The following is a 19,552-nucleotide window of genomic DNA, read 5'->3' on the forward strand; positions in this document are numbered from 1 at the left end:
GGCAGAGAGGGGTAGAGTTCACCACCTCTTCTTTATACTGGGCTATATCCTCTCGAATGAAGACTTCTGAGGGACGTTGGCAGGATTAAACAAAGTGGTGGGTGAAAATCCCCAGAGAAGGGGGCCTTTGACAAAGACTTGAAGGAAATAAGGGAGGGAGCCATGTAGACATCTGAGTAATTCCAGAGGAAATAGCCAGTGCAAAGGCTCTGAGGTGGGAGTATGCCTGATTTGTGTAAGGTCTACTAAGGAGGTCCATATGGTCAAAGTAATGTGAATGAGAGGAAGAGGGGTAGGAGGTTAGGTCAGAGAGTGGACAAGGGTGGGGAGTTAGCTGATGCAAGATCTCATAGCCCATGGTGAAGACTTTGTCTTTTATTCTGAGTGGGGAGGAGTCCACAGGAGAATTGTGAGCAGATGAGAGACATGAACTGTCTTGGGATTTAACAGGATTCCTCTGACTGCGGGATATAGAACTGACTATAAGAGTCAGGGTAGAAGCAGAGGGACCAGAGAGAGTGAGGCTACTTCAATAGTTCAAATGACTGATGATGGTGTTGGTGGTGGAGTGGGTAAGGAAAGTGGATTTGGGAAACATTGTAAATGGAGAGCTGATAGGATCTGTTGAAGGATGAGAGTCTGGGGGCTAGACTTGGACACAGACAATGCCCTAACTGGGTAGGCAGGAAGGAGTTCCTGGACTACTCACCAGTTTGGACTTTTAGGTGATAAAAAATAAAGTTCTATCTCATTTAAGCTTCCATTTTTTTCATGATTTTTCTCTTATGTGCAGTGGAACATATTCCTCCCTGCCCCATGACCCTTGGACACTGAGACATGTGGGAGAAGGGGAGGAAAGTGGCTGCTGGGGAGACTGTCTTTCTCCTAGGGATGCTGTGGGTGAAAACCTTGCATACAGTAGGTGTTCAGTAAATCCCCCCAGGATGGAGGGGAAATGTATGATTGGATATGTTCAGTGGAAAAAAGCTACAATTCAGTTCCCACAGGCGGTGAGACCTCAAAGGGAGAGTGGAAGGAGTTGACTAGATGGAGGAAGCAGAATGAATAGTGTTCTCAGGAAAGGGAACAGTAGAAGAGATGGAGACAGAAAGGAGGTGAGGCCACATAAGGTGTGGAGGGCCAAGCTGGGGAAGAAAGACAGGGCTTGGATTTGTGATTATGTTAGTCAGTGCCTGCCAACATGCCCAATCAACTCTTGGTGGCATAGCCAGGCTCAGTGTTTTTGCTGAGCTGGTTAGAAAAAGCCAATCTTCCAAAAGAGTTCAATTTCTCACTTGTCCATTCATTCAGTAATGGTGCCAAGTCCTGGAGAATGCTGAGGATGACAATTAGGGGCATTTTTGGCTAGTGGCACTCAAGTAAAGGCTTGGAGGTGGGCCAAAGACATCCAGTAACTGCGACAGGTGAGTCCGTTTTGCTTTCTTAGATCTCACACTAGGGTGCAGTCTAAGTCTTCAGGGGCTGTGGGGATTCACAGCTTGGGGCAATGGGGAGTCACAGAGGGTTAAGGAGAAGGTAAATGTTCTGTTTCTTGATTACCCTACAGCCCATAGACTCCTACGCACTGTCCTCTCCCCTGGCTTCCTTATTGACTCTTCATCCTCTCCTTCACACCACTTCTAACACTCCGGTTGGCTCTGCTCTTTCACATCTCACCCTGGTGCTACTTCACACTACCCTTTTAAAGTTCCACTTAGCTCTGGCTCCCCTATTGGCTACCTGCCATCTCTCTTCCTGGCTCCCGCCTTCATCACCCACCCCCATTGGTTCTGCCTTTCCAGTCCCGCCACCAAGGCACTCATACACGGCCTCTCCGGCTTCTTGCAGCCTCCATATTGGCTAACTCTGCTCTGACACCACCCCTTGAAGGCTTGTGTACGCTCACGAGAACCTCCATTGGCCATTATCGTCACCCCTTCTCTACGCCTTTGGCACGTGGCTTCCCATTGGTTGTTCTCTGTCTCTAGCTTCCATCCCACTACCTGCCTACGCAATCCTGGGATCTCCTACTTTTTGGACCTGTTCGCTGCCTTTTGCCCCCATCGCCTGTAGCCATTCCATTTTCCCCGCCGCCCAGTTGCCAATACCGCTCTTACTTCCTCATTAGCTGTTCTACTTCTCTATCTCATACCCTACACCACCCCCATTCAGTCCTCCCCATTGATTCACCGATCATCCCGCCTCCTACACGGCCCACTCTCGGGCATTCCTATTGGTTGTGTGCTTCTCCTGCTCGCGATTCAACGCCTATGTCACCAATGCGCGGCCCTCCATTGGCTGTCTGATACACCTGTCTTCATCTAGCTGCCTACCCCCGCTCAGGCCTCCCCATTGGCTGCTAGCTCATTCAAGCCCTGCCCCCGCCGGTACCGCCGCCGGTGCCGTCGGTGCCGCCGCCGATATGGCGCGTACGGCCCCTGTGGAGCCACCGCTGCGGCCTTCTGCGCCCCCCTCGCCGGCCGTGGGCGAGCCCCGCACCTCTGTCGAGGCAGCGGTGGCCCCGCGGAGGGTGCTGTTCGCCGATGAGGCCCTGGGGTTGCCGCTGGCGCAGCTGCGCCGCTACCGGCCGTGGGGCGGGCCTGGGGCGGGCAAGATGGCGGCATTGGCCGGGCAAGATGGCGATGGCGGAGGGGTTGACGAGGACGACGATGGCGAGGATGGGGATGAAGGGGAGGAGGAAGAGGAGGCTTGTCCTGAGCCCTCACCGCTGTGCCCCGTCCCCGCTGGCGGGGGTTTTTACTTGGTGCCCACATTTTCGCTGCCGCCTGCACCGGGCCGTCTGGAGCGCTTGGGGCGCGTCATGGTGGAGCTGGAGGCGCTGCTGCCGCCTCCCGGAGCGGTCCCCGGGGTTGCCGGGGTGTGGGTGCCAGGGGGACGCCCACCTGTGCTGCGCGGGTTGGTGCGCGTGTTGAACCGCTCCTTCGAGAAGGCGGTGCACGTGCGGGCCTCACACGACAGCTGGGCTTCTTTCTGCGACCACCCAGCGCGCTACGTCCCGCGCAGCCTGCCAGGGGCAGGAGTGGGAGGACCAGGAACAGGAGATCCCATCCTGGATTCGGGCCTTGGCCTGGTCTCCGGCCAGGCGTCCGCATCCTCGCCCGACGACGGCGGCAGCACCGACCGCTTTGCCTTCCAGCTGCCTTTTGCTGAGGGTGCGGGTGATGGGGCGCGCCTGGACTTCGTGGTGCGCTATGAGACGCCCGAGGGCACTTTCTGGGCCAACAACCACGGCCGCAACTACACAGTCCTGCTCCGGATTGCACCCGCTCCCACACCCACTGATGCTGAAGGGCTGCCCCAGCAGCAGCAGCTGCCGCAGCTGGAGCCACAGCCCGAGTCCCAGGGTACCGTGGAGGCGGAGGTCAGGCAGCTGAAGAGCTGCATGAAGCCGGTGAGGCGCAGGTAATGTCTGCCAGCGCCACCTCCGCCAACGCAGGGCTGTGTCCAGGATGGCAGACAAACATCCTGACCCAGGAACCCCTCAGTCCTGCTCTCCAGGACAGGGAGGAGGGCACATTCAGCCAGTCAGGCAAAGAGTGATGAGAGGCCAAACATGTGCTAGGCTCTGTATTACTGGGGTTTTATTCATTCATTTATTTAATTCCACTGTAAATATCTGAACAAGACATATTTCCTGCCCTCAAGGATCTTATAGGTTCCTATGGGAGACAGTTGGGGGGAAAACAAGCAGATAAGAAATGCAGGGATAAGGTTAGCTGCTGAGAGGAAAGTCAAACTGAGTAAGGGGAGAAAGTTTGGGAGGGAATATCTATCTTAGGGTATTCAGAGAGGGCTTTTGAGGAGGTGAGTCCTGTATGACAAGAATTATCCACAAATATGGAGGAAGAGAGTTTGTAGAAAAGGAAAGGGAGGACTTTTCTGAGGAGGTGCCTTTTAAACTGATTCCTGAATGATAAAGAAGAGCAGTTATGTGCACACATGGGAGTAAGGGTGTTATAGGCAGAACAGCAAGTGCAAAGGTCCTGAGGTGGGAATGAACTTGGTGTGAATGATAGGCTGTGTGATGGAGTGTAGAGAACTGCTGAGGTATGATAGTGTGGACGAGGCACCTTGCTAGTTACGGGGGCAGGGAATCTGACCCCCATTTGACAGAACAGGAAACCAGGGCTCCAGAGAGAGAAATGAAGTGATGGTGCCTGGCTTTTCCATTTCAGCCATGACTAACTTTGAAGCCTATGCACTCTCTTTACTGTTATGCTCTAATCAAGTCTGAGGCTTCCTGTTGAGATGAGTGGTTGAGGCCATCCTTGCAATTGGAGCCATTGGTTATGGTAGAGGCAGAATCAGATGGGCCTGGATTTGAAGCTTTTGTCCTTTGTTTCTGCCATGCCACCTGGTAAAAAGAGCCAGTTAACCCCAAAAGGCCCTGAGATAAGAGTCTAGGTTTTCTCTATCAAGCTTTGAATTCAAGTTCTAGCAGATAGGCCTGATTCTTTTGGGGGTCAACTAAGTCTAGTCTGGGATAAGCAGATTCATGCATGTGTGGGAAATACATTTCCCTGGTCATAAGAGGACTGGAAATGGGAATGGGAGAGTGCTTTTTGGACCATGTATATACTGGATTAGTAGCCTCTGGCTGCAAGATGTTTGTGGTCCTGGCAAGGCCTTGGGCTGTGAGTTGTTCAAAATGGTCTAGCTCAGTTGGTGGGCAGATGTGCCTGGATACTTGAGCAAGCAGGCAAACACCCCCTTACCAACCTGTGAGACCCATAGTAACCTGAAACTTAGTCTAATGGGGCAAGCAGCATGGCTTTCCTTACAGTGTTAATTAAGAGTATAGATTCTGGATCAGTACTTGGGTTCAAATCCCAGATCTGCCCTCTATATTGGCCTTGTACCTTTGGCCAACTGCATTGTGTCTCAGTACCCTCATCTGTAAAACAAATAATTATGCCTTCTTCACAGGAGATGAGTAAAAGAACCTAGCTTGGCTCATAGTTGTGTCATATAGGGGTGAGCTAGTGTCAGTACTTAATCACACATACAAGGTTTTTGGATTCTCCTCCCAAACTGTGCTCTGCCTGTCACCAGCTGTGTGTCCTTGCCTCAGTATTCTCATCTGCTAAAGGAGAATGACAGTCACTTTGGTTGGATTGGACACAGCAAACATTGGCAAGGTAACTGAAGCTTGATGGTAGCTGCAAAAGATAACAGTGGCCAGCATGTATTAATACCTGCTAAGAGCTTCAAGTCCATTCTCTCTTGCGACTTGCTGCTGTGCATGCTGTGTGCTATAGGTGCTATGGTTATGCCCATTTAATAGAGGGGGAAAGAGGTAGCTCAGAGAGGTAAGCCAGTTCATTCAGTTTCGCTCAGCTAGTGAGTGATGGAACCAGGGGCAAATTTTTTAAATGGTTCCCTTTGAAGGCCTGGTAGGATTCAGGGCAAATTGTGCATTTAGCTCCTGGTGTTCCTGGCATGTTATGCTTTGCTCCTTTTTTGTTGTTGTTGTTGTTGTTTGTTTGTTTTTTTCTTCATTGAGGAATAGCTACATAAAGTGTACTGAATTTAAGTGTAGGGCTCAGTGGATTCTTACATATCTGTGCCCTTTTGTAACCACCACCCAGATCCAAGAATCACCTTTTCCCAAGTCGTCATCCCAGCTGGGTGTTGTGGGAGCCCTGTCTGTAAGACGCAACAGTTTGGGTAATGGAGTTTGGTCATTTTAGAGTGTGAAAGGAAGGGAACAGAGAAATCAAAAGCTCGCAGGGCCAAGGTGGGTGGAGAGGGTGTTTTTCTTTTAAAATACATGGGTGGTTTTAAGGAGAAATTGAAACAGCCCGTTCAGACAATTGTTTTGGTATCTGGCCCCAGGTCTGTGGTTCCTAACATGACTTGTGATATTATTTTAAGTGGGCAGATGGCTTTTTGATAGCTTCTTTATCTTTTGATCTCAGCTCTTGCAAAGGGAGGTTGGTGCTCATTGCAAGATCAGCGATAAGATTTTCTTTGTAGGTCGGTGGCTTTCTTGGTGAGTACATTTCAACTTATTATTGTTTTAAAACCTGTGTGCTACCAATGAGTTGGAGTGCTGTTGAAGAACAGCTGCCCCCCTGAGACTCAGTCCTCTTGGAAATGGTGGAGGATCTCAGAAGATAGCCTTAACCTGCTGGAGTCCTATCACAGAGGTCTTTCCATTCAGGAAATGATGGTTGCAGGCCCACTGTGCATCAGGTGCAGCCACAGGGAAACACGGGAGAAGTTGATGGTAGCCATTGAAATATAGCTCAGAAACTGAAATGGCTGCATTCCCTGAGTTGCTTGACCAGGCTTTTGATAACCCTTGGCTTAGAGGTGATCCATCAGCAAGCATTTATTGAGGGCCTACTATGTGCTGGGCACAGTCCTAGGTTCATACAAGGATAAAGATGCAGACTGGCACTGAGGTGTTAGAGGGCTTGTGGTGGAACTGGGTGGAAAGGGACATGTACAGAGGGCTTGCCATTTGAGACCTGGAACATGTCTAGGCACTTGGCTATTTGCATGCAAAGTGTCATCTAATCCTTTCAACATTCTGGTATGAGATAGACTGGTTTATCTTTTTTTTTCCTCAGCAAACTGAGGTTCCCCAAGTCCAAAGACCCAGGGTTGGTGTGGGGAGGAGCCCTCCTGGTCTGCCTCGGTTTAACACCCTAAGGAGGTATCCTATTCTTAAAAACAAAGACCAAGGAAGCCTCAGCATGGCCTTCATGCACCTCCTTCCCTTTCCCCCAATCCAGTCTCTGGCTGCTAGTCTCATCTCATGCTTCCCTCTGCCTTCTGAGCTCCTATCACCATGATCTTTCCAAGGATCCTTGCCCCTTCCTGCATCAGGGCCTTTGCCCATGCTGCTTTAGTCACCAGGAAGGTTGGTCCTGTGCCCATTGAAGTCTCCTTGTTTTGATCCTTCAGTTCTAAGAGTACTTTTGGGAAGCCTGTTTATTCCGATGTCCTCTGGCCCGGGTTTTTTTTCATAGCACCCATCAGCCAAGTAGGCGAGCCCTGTTAGAGATTGTTGTGTAGTAGAGCAGATGGACATCATCACAAATTCAGGATCATTTCCCACCCCGCCCAGCAGTCCTATTTTTATGATCCATTCTTGTTGCCTCCATGATGTGTTTCTTTCAAATGTTCTTTACCTTCAGACTTTTACTTCCTGCTTCAAAAAAAAAAAAAAAAAACAAAGAAAACAAATAGAAGCCATAAGAGTGGAACTCCCCACAACTTGCAAACCCCATGCCTGCAAACTGATTTCTCTCCTTTGTGTTACAGGGTAGGAGGGGGCTTTTTCTTCCCTCAGGCCAATTCCTCCACTCGTGCTCTGGGTTTCATTCTCTTCCATTTGCTCCAGAACCTGACATTATCAGTTTCTATTTCTTTCCTAGCAGCTTTTCACTGCTCTCCTCACCCGATCCTCTATCAGCCTTTATACATGCCAGCATCTCTACTGCCTTAAAAATCTGTGCTTTGATCCCACCTTTGTCTACACTGCTCCTGGCCAGCACCTAATCATCCTCCCCTTCATTTCTGACCCCCCTCTAAAGAGATGCCTACACTTTTCCATTTGCTTCAGCCCACTGCACCTCATATTTCATAGGCAGGTTTTTGGTTTTCTTCTTGAAGTGGCTGAGCACTTAAAACGCTTTTATTCCCTTGCTTTGGGACCACACTCTGCAGCTTTTCCTCTTAACTCCCAGATCCTCCTCTTTCTCCTTGCCCTTTCTTTTAGCTTCCTATATTCAAACTCAATGTCTCCATTTGGCTGATGTTACAAAGATGCCTCAAACTTCTCCTGTTCAAGATTAAATCCATTACTTCCTGCAAAGTGTTCTGAACAGCTTCTCACTCCCCTACCCCTCCTTTGCTTGTTTTCCTTCTAAGCATCCTAAGCTCTTCCTGACCTGTAGTGTGGTCCAGGGCCACCTTGTTCTAGGATATTCTTTCCTTTTCAGAAGGCACTGACCTCAGTTTGTAGTTAGACCTTCATTAGGGGATTATTGGATGACCCTGTCTGCCCTGCTAGACTGTAAGCTCCGTGAGGGGTAGGGACATGGTCTGCTTTTATTCACCTCTGTATTCCTGCAGGGCCTGCCATGGTGCCTGGCACTTAACAGGTACTCAATAAATGTTTGTTGAAAGAATGAGTGTGAGTATTTTTTTATGTCTTCCTTCACAGTAAATTGTAAGCTTCCTAGTCTGATTTGTTCACCATTGTGTCTCCAGGATCTGTCACTGGGCGGATACACAGTAAGGCCTCAATGATTTTTTAGGTGCACCTGTACTGAATGGATGGGAACCCAACCTACTTACCAAGTTGGTAGCCTTAGGGGAAACCAGAACAATCAAAGTCAAAACAGGATGGGCCAGGGGTGATCTTTAGTTGTCTGGAGAGTGAGGACTTAGTGTAAAAATGATCCTCTTTTATTCCACAGAAAACTAGTAGGGCAACATGGTCAAGGATGTGCGACTGAGAGGCCACACGTATGAAAGTGGCAGAGCTGCATTCTGTGCTGGGGAAGTTCTGCTCTAGTGGCCCAGTTTTTAACTGCTGTATCAGGTTAGGTGATGTGTCTTACCAGCTAGCAATGCTGGGCAAGTTACTTTCCTTTTCAGAGCCTCAGTTTCCCTCAGTGGGAAAATGGAGGGGATTACTGTTAAGCACTTCATAGGCAATTTTCCCGTATCTCCTCAATCTAGCTCTCTGAGGTGGGTATTACTATTCTTCCCTCTTCGCAGATGAAGAAACTGAGGCATAGAGAGGTTTAGGTCACACAGCTGGTAGATGGCAGAGCCAAGTTTATTAAAAATTACACGTCATGACCCTTGGTTAAGATGTGAAATCAATTTACTAGATTCCAACAAACACTTAAAAAATAGCATAGGGAATAATCAGTGCATCACAATGTGCTAAAGGTAAGTGTTTCTCAGTTAAGTGTGAATATGTGTTCATACATGCATGGGGTGTGCTGGATTATGATGTACAATGTATTTCTTACTGTGGGTCACGGTCAAATGAATGAAGTTACCACTGTAAAAGAAGCTCATGGCACAATAAACTCTCTTCCTTCCACCCTGCTTGATTGTCCCTAAGTCCCAGATTGACACTGACACAAACTAGCTAGGAAAGACAGCAATGCCCCACATAACTTGGTGGCTTTCACAGGTACCTTCAAATGCTCTTCAGAAAGCAGATGGCCCAGGGTAACTGGGATTCCAAGTATCAAAGGGCAGGTTTCTGAATTCTGAAGCCACCTGTCTTGTCCCCCAACCCCCATAGTCAGCCTTATCTTCAGGTTGACTGCACGAGAGCTGGGGTCTGCTGAGTTGTCCTTTGGGTTTTATTGCATGACCTACTTTGGGCTGGCCAAGTTCTTTGAAAACATGAGCGTTTGGGGGTGCTTACGGAGGACATGGGTGGTGGTGATGGCAGTGATGGGAGTGCTCTGAAAGTGCTTTGCTCTTTTCCCATGGGGGTTGTCAGCCCTTGCTCACTCACTCTGGAGATTCACTTTTTTTTCTGTTTTGGCTGGCCTAGGCTGGGGCTGATGGCACCTATTTCTGAAATCTCAACCCCTGGTTTCTCTGGGTGTCACCTGAGGTCAGTAACCATTGAGTTTTCTAATGGCAGGAAGAATTTTCATGCCCAGATCACTGGCCCCTTCTAGGCTACAGTCTTGATTCTCATGAGCAACTAAAGGATCTGTGTCCAAAATATCCCTAGGCCTATGTGTTCCAGCCCACTATTGCCTATTGCCCTTGAGATAACCATGTGGCATTTGTGAGGCTGGTGCCAAAAGAGCAGGTTTCCTTCTCAAAAATTAGTAAGCACACTAGGGTACAGTTTTGTTCTTAATCTTTTCCCTCTCCATTTTTCTAAGAACACTTCTTCTCTGTTACTGATGAGTGAGTCAGTATACATTGGTACTCCATTTCTCTCACCATCCTCCTTTTGATTAGAGTCGTAGTTGTCCTTGAATGTTTACTGTGAAAGACAGTTCAAGGATATTTAGGTTTTCCTTTTTTTTAAGGTCAGAGTTTCAAATACTGTCTTTAAAATGGAGCCCTCTTTGGGTACTGTCAGTGTGGCGTGTAGTTAGTGAATGTAGAGGCATAGTTTCTTGAGCCTCACTTTTTTTTTATTTGTAGAAAGGGAAGGGTGTTGCTTTGAAAGATAGATGTGAATGAAGGTTTTCAAATGATTTGGTGTATCAATGAAAATGGCCCTTGGGGAGGAGGTGAACAATAGGTGCTTTTGCCTCCTGTTTTTCATCTCTTGACTTCAGAGGTAGAGTGACCTGTGTACTTTTGCTGACTTCATGGATCTTGGGGCTGACTGAATTGCTTGACCTGATATTTGGATGTTGCCCCTGTTCTTACCCTCCTTGGCTATAGAAGAGATGGTTTGGGGGCTGAAGGATTTGTTTTGTGTTTGTTTTACTTCTCTCTTCTTTCTTAACTGAACTGTGGAGTTCTTTTCTTGCTAGTTGGTTCTGTCCTGAATCTCCACCTCTTTCTCTTTCATATACATGTAGGACACTGCAGTGGCTTTAAAAGCCTGGTTGTCATGTATGTCAGTTCTGGGCCAGATGGCAGGGGACAACTTGCATAGTCCTGCCCCTGGGAGGGAGGGCTGCCTTTCTGTCTCTTTGTGGGTCTTCTTGAAGAGGTTTGCTGTAGAAGATCTAGGAAGATGACTTTTTTTTAAATAAAAGACTTCACCAGCAAAAAAAGTTAGCGGAAGTTGTGTTGGGCCAAAAATCTGAAGATCTGGATTTTAGAGCCACTGAGGGGACTGGTCCAGTTCCAAGCTGGTTTGCTTTGAAATCTTTCTTATCCATGATGGGGAGGAGTTGATGGCTGGGCTTCTGGTATCACCCACTCCAGGTCCTGTAGTGTTCTCATCCAAAGACCTCTGGTGGGGCAAATAAGCCCTGGTTCATGGAGAAAGACAGATGGTTCCTCTGGAGCTTCTAGACTCTAGATCCAAGTATACAGTTAAAGTTTCTTCCCTGAGGGTGCTAATAAAAAGCAATTCTTGCAGTTGCTTCTGTGTCTGGTGGTTTCCTAGCCACATGTCCCATGAAGACAGGGAAACTGGGAATGAATATGTGGGCAAAAGGCAGGTCTAAAGAAAAACATGAAAGAAGTAGGAGGTAGGGATCTTGTCTGTTATTGCTGTCTCCCTCAATCTGCTCCTGGAAAGGAATGGAGATGGGGTTGGAGTGAGACCTCAGTCTCCCTCATCCAAGTAGCAGCAGTTTGTTGGTTGAGAGCAGACTTAGAAGAAAGGCCTGGGTTTTGATCCTTGCTGCTGACCTTGAGCCATTTACTCAGCTTCCATTTCATCATCCTTAAGATAATAATAATAATGCTGCCTATTTGGGCCCTGACTGGTATGGCTCAGTTAGTTGGGTGTCATTCCACAAAGTGAAAGGTCACAAGTTCAATTTCTGATTGGGGTGCCTGCCTAAGTTGTGGGTTTGGGCCCCCTTTGGGGCATGTGGGCAAGGCAACTGATTGATTTTTTTTGCTCCCTCTCTTCCTCCCTCCCCCTCTCTATAAAAATAAAAAAATAAAACCTTAAAAAAAAAACACTGCCTACTTCAGAGGATTAAAAGTGCCTATCTCAGGGTTGCTGTGAGGATTTAATTAATAGTATGTGTGGAACACTTAGCACATTGCCTAACACCATAGTAACTACTGTGATATTGTTTCTGTAAAGGTAATTGTGATTACGTGTTTTCAAAAAAATTGCAACCATTTTCAGAAATGTCAACATCATCAAGTTACCTGAACTCACGTCAGATCTCTGCACATTTCAGCTAATGTTTCCCTCACTGCCTTAATCTCTAAGCACTTGATACTCATTGGTAAGAATCAGAACAGTGATTTCCCGGTGATCCTCAGGACTGCATCCCTGGCAGGGACTGCTGAAATACACTTGGCTTATGCCACTCAGACTTTTGGGTTTGATTTGCCTGGTGAAGGAGGATCAAGACCAACAAATATCTACGGGTGATACAGCTTCTCATCTGTGCCAGGCACTGGTGTCTGACTTGGTGTCCTCATTTCTTGACTGCCCTGTGCTTGGTGTGCTCATCCTGGATCCCCTGTGCTCTGTTTTAAGGTGAGGGGGTGAGGCTCAGGGAGGTTAGGTGCCTTGCCAGGCGATGGGTGGAGGGTTGGTAATGGGACCCAGGACTCTATGACCCTGGGTTACTTCCTTTTCTGCTGACCTATGTCTCATTCTCCAGGCACTTTCTCCCTTTTGGTGCTTCTTGAGCCCCACAGTCCTCACCTGCCCTTTCTTGGAAAAGATGGGTTCCTCCATAGCCAAGAAGATACCCTAAAGAAATGATCCAAGTTGTTCATAAAGCTATATCCAACAATTTCTGCTGAAGCCTGCTTTCTGAGAGTGAAATGGAGGAAACAACCTAGCTACTGAGTAGGATGGGAATGGTTACCTACCTTATGGCGAGTCCATATAACAGGAGTAGGAAGCGGCCATTTCAAATGTTTACAGAAGTATATAATGGTGCTTGTTACTGTTAAATGGATAAAACCAGCTGTGAAATTATATCTTCAGAATCTAAACACTTTCATAGAATGTCTGGAATGAAAATTTCCAAAATGGTAATGGTGGTTGCCTCTGGCTAATGTCACTTTTTATTGCTTTATGCTTTCCTGTATTTTGTAATTTTTTTACAATGAGCACGTAGGACTTTTATAATACAGAAAGAAGGAGGTAGCAGAAGAGAAAACAGCAGATGTCAGGCTCAGGAGTTGCTGGTGGATGGCAGAACTGGCTTCTCAGGGTGTCAGATCTATGCATTCTCTCCTCTGCCCCACAGGCCTAACGAGGAAGAGCTGAGGATGAAGAACATGGATGATAATACCCCTTCTGCGGGTAAGCAATTGGCAGGTGGTAGGAGTTTTAGCTTATATTTACCATTTCTTCCTCCACCTTTCCTTTCTATACAAATTAAGAGGCACCTTTGCCTTAGACTGTCACAGAAAGCTTCAGAGGCAAAACTGCCCATTGGCTAGAACAAATTTTCTTTCTTTTTTAAAAAAAGATTTCATTTATTTTATTTTTAGACAGAGGGAAAGGGAGAGAGAAAGAGGGAGAGAAACATCAACGTGTGGTTGCCTCTTGTGCGCCCCCTACTGGGGGCTTGGCCCGCAATCCAGGCATATGCCTGACTGGGAACCAAACCTGCGACCCTGTGGTTCGCAGGTCAGCAGTCAATCTACTGAGCCACACCAGCCAGGGCTAGAACAAATTTTCTTAACCAAACCAGACCTGCTTGTACACCTGCTTTACCCCAACTCTGCCCTTCTCTTCTCTTCAGCAGAGCATCCTGATGTCCAGGAGTCAGTGGGTCCCCTTGTGGCCCCCACCCCTCTCCGTCCATGGCCACAGATGACAATTCAGGTAAGCAGGACCTGGAAGCCTCTGTAGACAGCCTGATGGGAGGCTGGGTGGTGAGTGCTGACTTGCTCTGGGTTCACCCTAGGTTGGAGGGAGATCCCCTAAATCAGAACTTTAAGGTGAAGGTATAGAATGCAGTTATTTACCTGGACTTATCCTAATGTCATCCCCAAATATATATTGAATGCTTGCTCTGTGCAAAGTGCTGTTAGGGATGGTAGGAATATGGTAGCAGCTAAAAATGCTGTCATCAAGGGACTTCCTTACATTTCAGTGGAGAGAGCCATAACATAACAGGAAACAGAAAAATACATGGTGTTTTAGATTATGAGTGCTAAAGAAAAAAAAAGGGAGAGGTAGGGAGGGAGGGAGAGAGAGAGTGAGAGAACATAGTGGGTATGTATATGACAAGTTTGCAACTTTAGATTTTAGAGTGGCCAGGGAAGGCCTTAGTGGTAAGTGAGATTTGAGCAAAGATCTGAAGAAAGTGAGAGAGTGAGCCATGTGGATAACTAGGCTAAGAACATCCCATGCAAATGCAAAGTCCTGGAGCAGTGCCATGACTAATGTGTGTGAGGAACAGCAAGGAGCAGTGAGTGAGAGGGAGCGGGAGGAAGTGAGGTTGGAAAGATTATAGAGACAGATTGTATAGGGCCTCTTGGACCATGGGGAAGACTTCTGCTTCTACTCTGAGTGAGGAGGAAGTCACGAGAGGGTCAAGAGCTGGGAAGGGCCATAATCTGATTTAGGATTTAACAGGCTCCCTCTGGCTGCTGTGAGGGAAATAGACTGTAGAAAAAAATCCAGACATTATCCAATCCATAAATACTTCTGTTTGTGTCTCATACAATTAATAAGTCTTAAAAAACACAATGCCATCATCACACTTCAGAAAATTAACAGTAATTCTTTAGTACCATCAAATATTTGGTCAGTTTTCAAATTTCCTTATCTCATAAGTCTTTTAGGACCCAAACAATGTCAACACATTGCATTTGGTTGATGGATCATTTTAGATTTTTAAATCTCCCTCACTTTTCTTGCTATTTGCTTGTTCAAGAAAGCTTGTTTGTCCTGTTGAATTTCCCACAGTCTGTATTTGGCTGATTGCATCCATGTAGAAACACATTTCTTACTTAAATTTTTATTACTTTATTAAGTCAGTTTAATTATTCTGATGTATTATTACATTTAATTAATTTATCAAGGTATTTTATTAAATTAATAGATATAATCTATTTAAATAATCTATATAATCTATTTATTAATTTAAATAGCATTGATTCTGTTTATTCTCTTATCTCCACTTCATTTATTAGTTGGAATTCTTCTCTAAAGAAAAACTTTCTCACATCAATTGTCTAGCTACCTTGAAGTGTGTACCTTGAAGGTACATAGTTTGTATAGAAAAAGATGTATAAATACTTAATTTTTCCCTTTTTGTTTATCAGTTTCCAGAGTAAATCAAATTCTCCAAAGGTGGCCAAATAAAGGATTTTTGGTTTTCGTATGTCATTATTAACTCATGAATTTTAAACATTTAATGAGTTGCAATCCATTGCCCTTATTTTTTGATGCTTAATTTGAACTGCCTCTGGCCACTGAAAGCTTGTTTAGATCGGCTCCAGAGTCCTTTTTACATATATTTGTAACATTTTTTGAGCACTTCTTCACATTCTGGTATGGCAGTATGTCCCAGACTCATCTGGTACTTTATCTGCCCCAAACTTGGAAACAGCCATTTATTTAAGGAGCCCTGGTTCCTTTTAGTGGAGAATGGTTCCTTTAGATCTGAGTACCAGATGTTGCTACTAGGTTGGTCATTGTTTCTAGGCCTTGTCAAAAGACAGAGCTAGGGAATAATTGTTTTATTTTTTAAATTAAAAAAATTAAAGGTTTTATTTATTTATTTATATTTTTTAGAGAGAGGGGAAGGGAGAGAAAAAGAGAGGGAGTGAACCATCAATGTGTGGTTGCTTCTCATATGGCCCCCACTGGGGACCTGAATCAACCCAGGCATGTGCCCTGACTGGGAATCAAACCAGTGACCCTTTGGTTCGCAGCCTGTGCTCAATCCACTGAGCTACACCAGCAAGGGTAGGGAATAATTTTTTTAAAAGAAAAAATACATAAATTCATGTGGATGTTTTAGATATGTTTTGGAAGCCAACCAACAGTATTTACTGACAGTCATTCAACTCAGCTTTATGATCTGGAGGAATCCCCCTTTTACTTCATCCAATTTTGTTATTTCAATATAGATGACACAGTGTTTGGAATTTAGAGAATTACAGAAGTCTCTTTAAGGAGTTTTAAAAGAAATCTGGAAGCACCTATGGGGCTGGGTGTGGGCCGTTTCCAGTTCTCACCATCTATTGTTGTTTCATTCCCTCCTCTACTTCATTTCCTTCCCTTTATCTCCTCTCCTGTACCCTCCCCACACCATGGCTCCAGGTTTCTGAAGTTACAGTGACTGGCAAATCCCCAGAGGAAGGTGACATCCCGGGAAGAAATCTGCCTGTGGCTTTCAGAGAGGTTCCCCAGCCACCTGTCATCAGGATCCCTCCTTCCTTTCTCTGTGGCATGGGTCGCTCCCCCAGGGACCAGGCCTCAGGGCCAGATGCAAGTGAGGGGGCAGCTGGGCCTCTCCTTGAATCTAGTCAGCAACAGGTGGAGGCTGCATGGGAAGTATCAAGCGAGAATGGAGGGGGCCGAAAGGATCCCATGGTAGGGGCTATTATGGACAAGCCCTGTGGGGGTTTGGAGGTCATGAGTGGGTTGGAGGAGCTGCTTGGTGAGGACACCATTGATCAGGAGCTGGAGCAGCTCTATTTGTCCCACTTGAGTCGCCTGCGGGCTGCTGTGGCTGCAGGTGGGCCAGGAAGTATCGGGGAGGGCTCCACAGATGGAGGGGTGTCCCCCAGCCATCCCCTGGGCATACTCACGGACCGCGACCTGATCTTGAAGTGGCCTGGCCCTGAGCGGGCCCTGAACAGTGCCCTGGCGGAGGAGATCACACTACACTATGCCCGGCTGGGGCGTGGGGTAGAGCTCATCAAGGACACCGAGGACCCTGATGAAGAGGGGGAGGGTGAAGAGGGGCTCTCTGTGATACCCTCCAGTCCAGAAGGGGACACCCCCAAGGAATCACCTCCAGAAATTCTCTCTGGGGCCCATTCCATGGTAGCCACTATGGGAGGTGTATGGCTTCCATGGGCAGGGGGCTCCGGATGTGACAATCCTGTGGTTCTGGGTACAGATGGTCAGTTCATTGGGGCTCCAGAAGAGGGAATGTGCAAGGACACTGACTCTTTGCACATGAATAGGGTGATATCTGGGGTGACAGGGTTCCCGGGAGGGACAGAAGCTGGGATGGAGTTCACCACTGAGGGAGCAGACAGCTTGGTTCCTATATCTGGCAAGGAGCCAGGTGCTCCAGCCCTACAGGGGCAAAATCTCACTCTCCTTGGTAACTCGGAGGCTGAAATCTGCCCTTCTAGCCTGGCCAGGCCCCAAGTAAACTCCCAGCATAAAGAGGGTTCAGGCCGAAGCCTTGAGTCCCCAAAGAGGTCTCCTACCCTAACAGTCCCTGCGGAATGTGTGTGTACTTTGCCTCCCCAGCTCTGGGGGCCCTTGACTCAGACTCTGGGGGTCCTGGCTGGCCTGGTAGTGGTCCCTGTGGCTCTGAACAGTGGTATGTCTCTCCTGGTGCTTGCTCTTTGCCTCTCTCTGGCCTGGTTCTCATAGGAGCTGCTTGTGGGACCATTAATAACAAGCATCCCCTCTTGGGTCTGGGGAGGGATAGCCCCTGTACCACCCCAGAGGGTTCAGATGGCACATGTGGCCTGTACAGTGAGGGGGTCCTTTGCTTCTGAGAATGCTCAATTAGAGAAAGTCCTCCTTGTCCCTGAGCTCTCTAGTTAGCACAGGGCTCCTGTGGTGATACTAATGGAATGGAACAGGGGATGGGTGCATAGTGAAAATGACAACTTTCAGAATGGAACTGGGCATGTCCTCCCTTCTCCCTGCCCCCCCCCCCGCCGAGCCTGTATTTATTTTTGTATAATTCTCTGGATGAGGGAGAGTGGTCGTGAGCTGGTCTTGGGGCACAATTACCCAGAGATATATTTATTAACAGCCAACCTGTGCAACCTGCTGGAGCTTTATTTTTAATTTAATTTATATAGAGTACCTATTATTATATGCCACAATAGAGCTCTATGAGAAATGATGTGTCTTGCTGTGCAGTGTTCTGTTCAGGAATGAGTGTGCAGGGTGGTCGTATGGGAAGACTACAGTGGGGAGTGGGACATGGGATGTGGTCATGTCTGCTGCTGCTGCTGCTGCTTCAGTGTGTCCTTGACTTACCTTGTTGTCCTAATACATGTGGTCTAATGGTCTCTGGGGGGTAGGTACTTTGGTCATTTCCACATTCTGTCAAGGAGGGAGGAAGAGTGGCAGCCACATAATGGTTTTATGTCACACGTGGTTGCAATGGTGGATGTGGTCAGCTGTGGATGTGGGATATTGGTTGTGAATCAGTCACAAAGTTTTGAAGTTACTTAAAAAAAAAAGCCTTTTACACCAGCAGGGAGACTTCTGTGTCCCCAGGATTGGGAAAGGCTCAGAAAAGACAGAGGAGTGAAAAATTCATACCAGAGTTGCTATCCACAGACATTGCATTTCTAACTTAAAACAGGAGACCCAGAAGCTTTGAAAGAAAGGATTGATATATTTACTACATGTCAATTAAAAACTCTGAAATCCTTGGTTTCCGGGACACCACACTCTCCTAGTTTTCCTCTTTGCTCACCAGCCGCTCTTCTAGAAGAATTTTTGGCACATAATGGGTGCTCAAATACCCATTGAATTAAATAAATTAAGGAACAAATGAATATATGTGAGGAAATATAAAGAGATGGTTAGAGAACTTAGTTGGTCATTCAGTGGTTATAAGCTCAATTCAGTTCTGCAAATATTGACTGACTGCCTCTGCTCTGCTCTTAAGATACATGAAGGAGCTCACAGTATATGGGGGAGACAGACACAGAAAGAATTTCAGTGGAGTGTGATTAACAGATGTTAATGAACTAACAGTGGGCTGTGAGGGCCTAAGGGCAGATACTTAGCCTAGTGTGGGGACTCTGGAAACCTTAGAGGACATGGTGCCCAAGCTGAATTTTAAAAAATGAGGAAGAATCCACCAGGTAATAAAGGGGAAGAGAGAGGGCAGTTCAGTTAGAAGGAATGGCATTGTAGAGGTCTGGAAATGGAAAACAGCTAGTGAAAACAAAATCAGCACTCCCATATTTCACCTATCTTTCAATGAGGAGATTCTGACTTTGTCAAATATCAAACTCCAGAGATGTGTTGGTGTCCTTCCATTAATGTGGTAATTTGATCAATGTTCAAAAAGGCAACTTTATGCTAATTGCATTGAGAAATTAGATAAAATGGACAAATTACTACAGACACAAATCTTGCCAGAATTGTCCAGAAAAAAGGGTAATCTTGAGTAGGTCTGTTAAGTAACAGAAACTGTAGCCAAAGAGCTTTCCATATAATTTCCTCATAAAGCTAAAAATGGAACTGCCTGTTGCCCTGGCAATTCCACTGCTGGGATTATACCCTAAGAACCCTGAAACACCAATTCAAAAGAACCTATGCACCCCAATGTTCATAGCAGCACAATTTACAATAGCCCAGTCCTGGAAGCAACCTCAGTGCCCATCAGTAAATGAATGGATCAAAAAACTATGGTACATTGACACAATGGAATACTACACAGCAGAAAGAAAGAAGGAGCTCCTACCCTTTGCAACAGCATGGATGGATCTAGAGAGCATTATGCTAAGTGAAATAAGCTAGGCAATGAAAGACAAATACCATATGATTTCACCTTTAAGTGGAACCTAATCAACAAAACAAACAAGCAAGCAAAATATAACCAGGGACATTGAAATTAAGAACAAACTGACAGTAACCAGAGGGGAGGTGGGAGGGGATAATGGGGGGGGGAAGGGTGAAGGGTTTTCAGGAACAGCTATAAAGGACAAATGGACAAAATCAAGCTGGGGAGGATCAGGGAAGGGAGGTGGG

General features: G+C 46.7%; 1 protein-coding gene across 2 annotated transcripts; it reads left to right on the top strand.

The window, feature by feature from the left end:
* The first annotated feature begins 2,376 nt into the window (after positions 1-2,376).
* On the top strand, positions 2,377-18,436 carry PPP1R3F (protein phosphatase 1 regulatory subunit 3F). Of its 2 annotated transcripts, none has more exons than XM_028522778.2 (4): positions 2,377-3,423; positions 12,873-12,928; positions 13,374-13,456; positions 15,908-18,436. In XM_028522778.2, the coding sequence occupies exons 1-4, from the start codon at positions 2,423-2,425 to the stop codon at positions 17,198-17,200; spliced, it is 2,433 nt and encodes an 810-aa protein (XP_028378579.1). In that variant the 5' UTR covers positions 2,377-2,422; the 3' UTR covers positions 17,201-18,436. The 2 variants fall into 2 exon arrangements, with proteins under 2 accessions (XP_028378579.1, XP_035873011.1); XM_036017118.1 differs by having other exon boundaries at positions 13,377-13,456.
* Positions 18,437-19,552: the final 1,116 nt, after the last annotated feature.

This window comes from Phyllostomus discolor, chromosome X (genome assembly GCF_004126475.2).
Source record: "Phyllostomus discolor isolate MPI-MPIP mPhyDis1 chromosome X, mPhyDis1.pri.v3, whole genome shotgun sequence".
Classification (NCBI taxonomy): domain Eukaryota; kingdom Metazoa; phylum Chordata; class Mammalia; order Chiroptera; family Phyllostomidae; genus Phyllostomus; species Phyllostomus discolor.

What these genes read in the sequence shown, in the direction of transcription:
- PPP1R3F (XM_028522778.2), top strand. Translation starts at nt 2,423, where the DNA reads ATGGCGCGTACGGCCCCTGTGGAGCCACCGCTGCGGCCTTCTGCGCCC. An exon ending in ATGAAGCCGGTGAGGCGCAG is followed by an intron (nt 3,424 to 12,872) that starts GTAATGTCTGCC and finishes TCTGCCCCACAG; the next exon opens with GCCTAACGAGGAAGAGCTGA. An exon ending in GGCCACAGATGACAATTCAG is followed by an intron (nt 13,457 to 15,907) that starts GTAAGCAGGACC and finishes CCATGGCTCCAG; the next exon opens with GTTTCTGAAGTTACAGTGAC.